At 42.0% G+C, this 2,096-nt stretch overlaps 1 protein-coding gene across 1 annotated transcript; it reads right to left on the bottom strand.

Moving 5' to 3' along the window:
* Positions 1-532: 532 nt before the first annotated feature.
* LOC124959448 (olfactory receptor 4B1-like) lies at positions 533-1,474 on the bottom strand. Its single transcript, XM_047517906.1, has one exon. The coding sequence runs from the start codon at positions 1,472-1,474 to the stop codon at positions 533-535; it is 942 nt and encodes a 313-aa protein (XP_047373862.1).
* Between the last annotated feature and the right edge of the window lie 622 nt (positions 1,475-2,096).

Genomic DNA, 2,096 nt, shown 5'->3' on the forward strand with positions numbered 1-2,096 from the left:
GCATAGGGGGATAACCATGGGTGAAAATAATTAATGAATATTTTATAATAACTAATGGAGAGGGTTTTGAATATTCCCAACAGAAAGACATGATAAATGTATTAGGTAATAAATATGCTAACTTTTAAGATTTGATCATACATATTTCACACATGTATTGAAATATCACACTGTACCCCAAAAATATGTAAGATTACTACAGAGGGAGGAAGAAAAAGCAGGAAGAAAACAAGGAACAGGTTTTAACCTATAAAATATTTGTCAAAATCTTCCACTTTGCATTTGCACTTGGTTTGAGCTTTCCAATTACCCAAACCCTTCATATTGTTGGATATGATGCAGCCAATCATGTTCCATAACATTCAGGGAGAATTCCTCATCTCTATCCTTCAAACATTACACCAGGATATCCTGGTTACCAAGGAGAACCACAGCAGAAGTAATATTAAGTCCTATATTTGTTGCTGCCATTCTGAAATATCTCACTAGAAATCCATTTCAAAAACACAATAATCAGTCATACGTCTTTCTATCATTGTCCCATCCCTGAGTTCTCCTTCTTGCCCCACAGCTTCCTCATGGCAACTTTCACCTCTGCATTTCTGAGTGTGTAGATGATGGGGTTCAGCATGGGGGTGATGACCGTGTAGAACACAGCCACCAGCTTGTCCCCAGTGAAGGTGGACGAGGGCCGCATGTAGATGAAGATGGCAGGTCCAAAAAACAAGATGACCACCGTGATGTGAGAGGCACAGGTGGAGAGGGCTTTGCGCCTCCCCTCTGCAGAGCGGTTCCTCAGGCTGAACAGGATGATGACATAGGAGGACACCAGGATGGTGAGGGAGAAGAGGGAGATTAATCCACTGTTGGCCAACACAACAATCCCCTCCACAAAGGTGTCCTTGCAGGCCAGCTTGAATAAGGGACGGAGGTCGCAGAAGTAGTGGTCGATCACATTGAGACCACAGAAGGGCAGCTGAATGGTGTTGAGAACCTGAATTATGGAGTGAATGAAGCCCCCCAGCCAGGAACCAGCCACCAGCATGTGACATAGTTGACAACTCATAATGTTCATGTAATGAAGAGGCTTGCAGATGGCCACATAACGGTCATAGGCCATCACCACAAGCAAAATTATCTCAGTAACTGCAAAGAAGTGGAAGAAGAAGATCTGGGTCAGACAGCCCTTCAGGGAGATGGTTTTAACCTTGACAAGTAAGTCAGTGATGAATTTAGGGACCACAGTAGAGGAGTAACAGATCTCCACCAGGGACAGGTAGCCAAGGAAGAAGTACATGGGGGAGCGCAGACTCTTACTGACACTGACCGTCACAATGATGAGGCCATTGCCCAGGATGGTGGCCAGGTACATGGGGAGAAACAACACAAAGCACACTCTCTGCACCTCTGGATCCTGGAAAAGGCCAGTGATGATTAACTCAGTCACATTATTTGTACTGGCCCTGGATTCCATTTGGAAAAGATGAATCTCAGAGTCCTGTGACAAAGGAAATAGTCATAAGGACATGAGCCTGAACTCTATCAGACTCTATGGTTTTGACCAATCCCACATTCATGAATTTGTAAACATATTTTGGAAACTTTGTCACCTGAGAGCTAAGTGAACAACTGAAAGTAGTGCAGGATATAGCTCAAACAGTAGCTCAAATACAACATTCGGGCATTCACTACTTCATGTTTTGTCTCCAATTTTGCCCCTTCACTGGCAAACTGACTTGTCAGCAGCAAGTCAGAATTTTTTTCTTTTTTTTTCAATTGGTTATATTTAGTTATACATAACATTAGGATTCATTTTGACATCATTATAAAAGCATGAAATAAAATTTGCTCTAATCCAGTCCCCAGTACTTCTCCTCTTCCTCTTCTCCTCCCTCTCCCATTCCCTTCTCTCTACTCTACTAATCTTTCTGCTATTTACTCATAGCTTTTTTTTTTTAATTAGTGTCTTGTGGATATACATGATGGTAAAATTCACTGCAGTATAATATACTATGCACACTAATATGTGTGCATAGAAAAGTTATGTTAAATTCATTCCACTGTTCTTCCCTTATCACATTCCTCCTCCCTCCCCC

This window comes from Sciurus carolinensis, chromosome 11, assembly GCF_902686445.1.
Source record: "Sciurus carolinensis chromosome 11, mSciCar1.2, whole genome shotgun sequence".
In the NCBI taxonomy this organism is placed as follows: Eukaryota; Metazoa; Chordata; class Mammalia; order Rodentia; family Sciuridae; genus Sciurus; species Sciurus carolinensis.

Bases quoted from the DNA above. Each gene is read 5' to 3' on its own strand.
- LOC124959448 (XM_047517906.1), bottom strand. From the start codon at position 1,474: ATGGAATCCAGGGCCAGTACAAATAATGTGACTGAGTTAATCATCACT.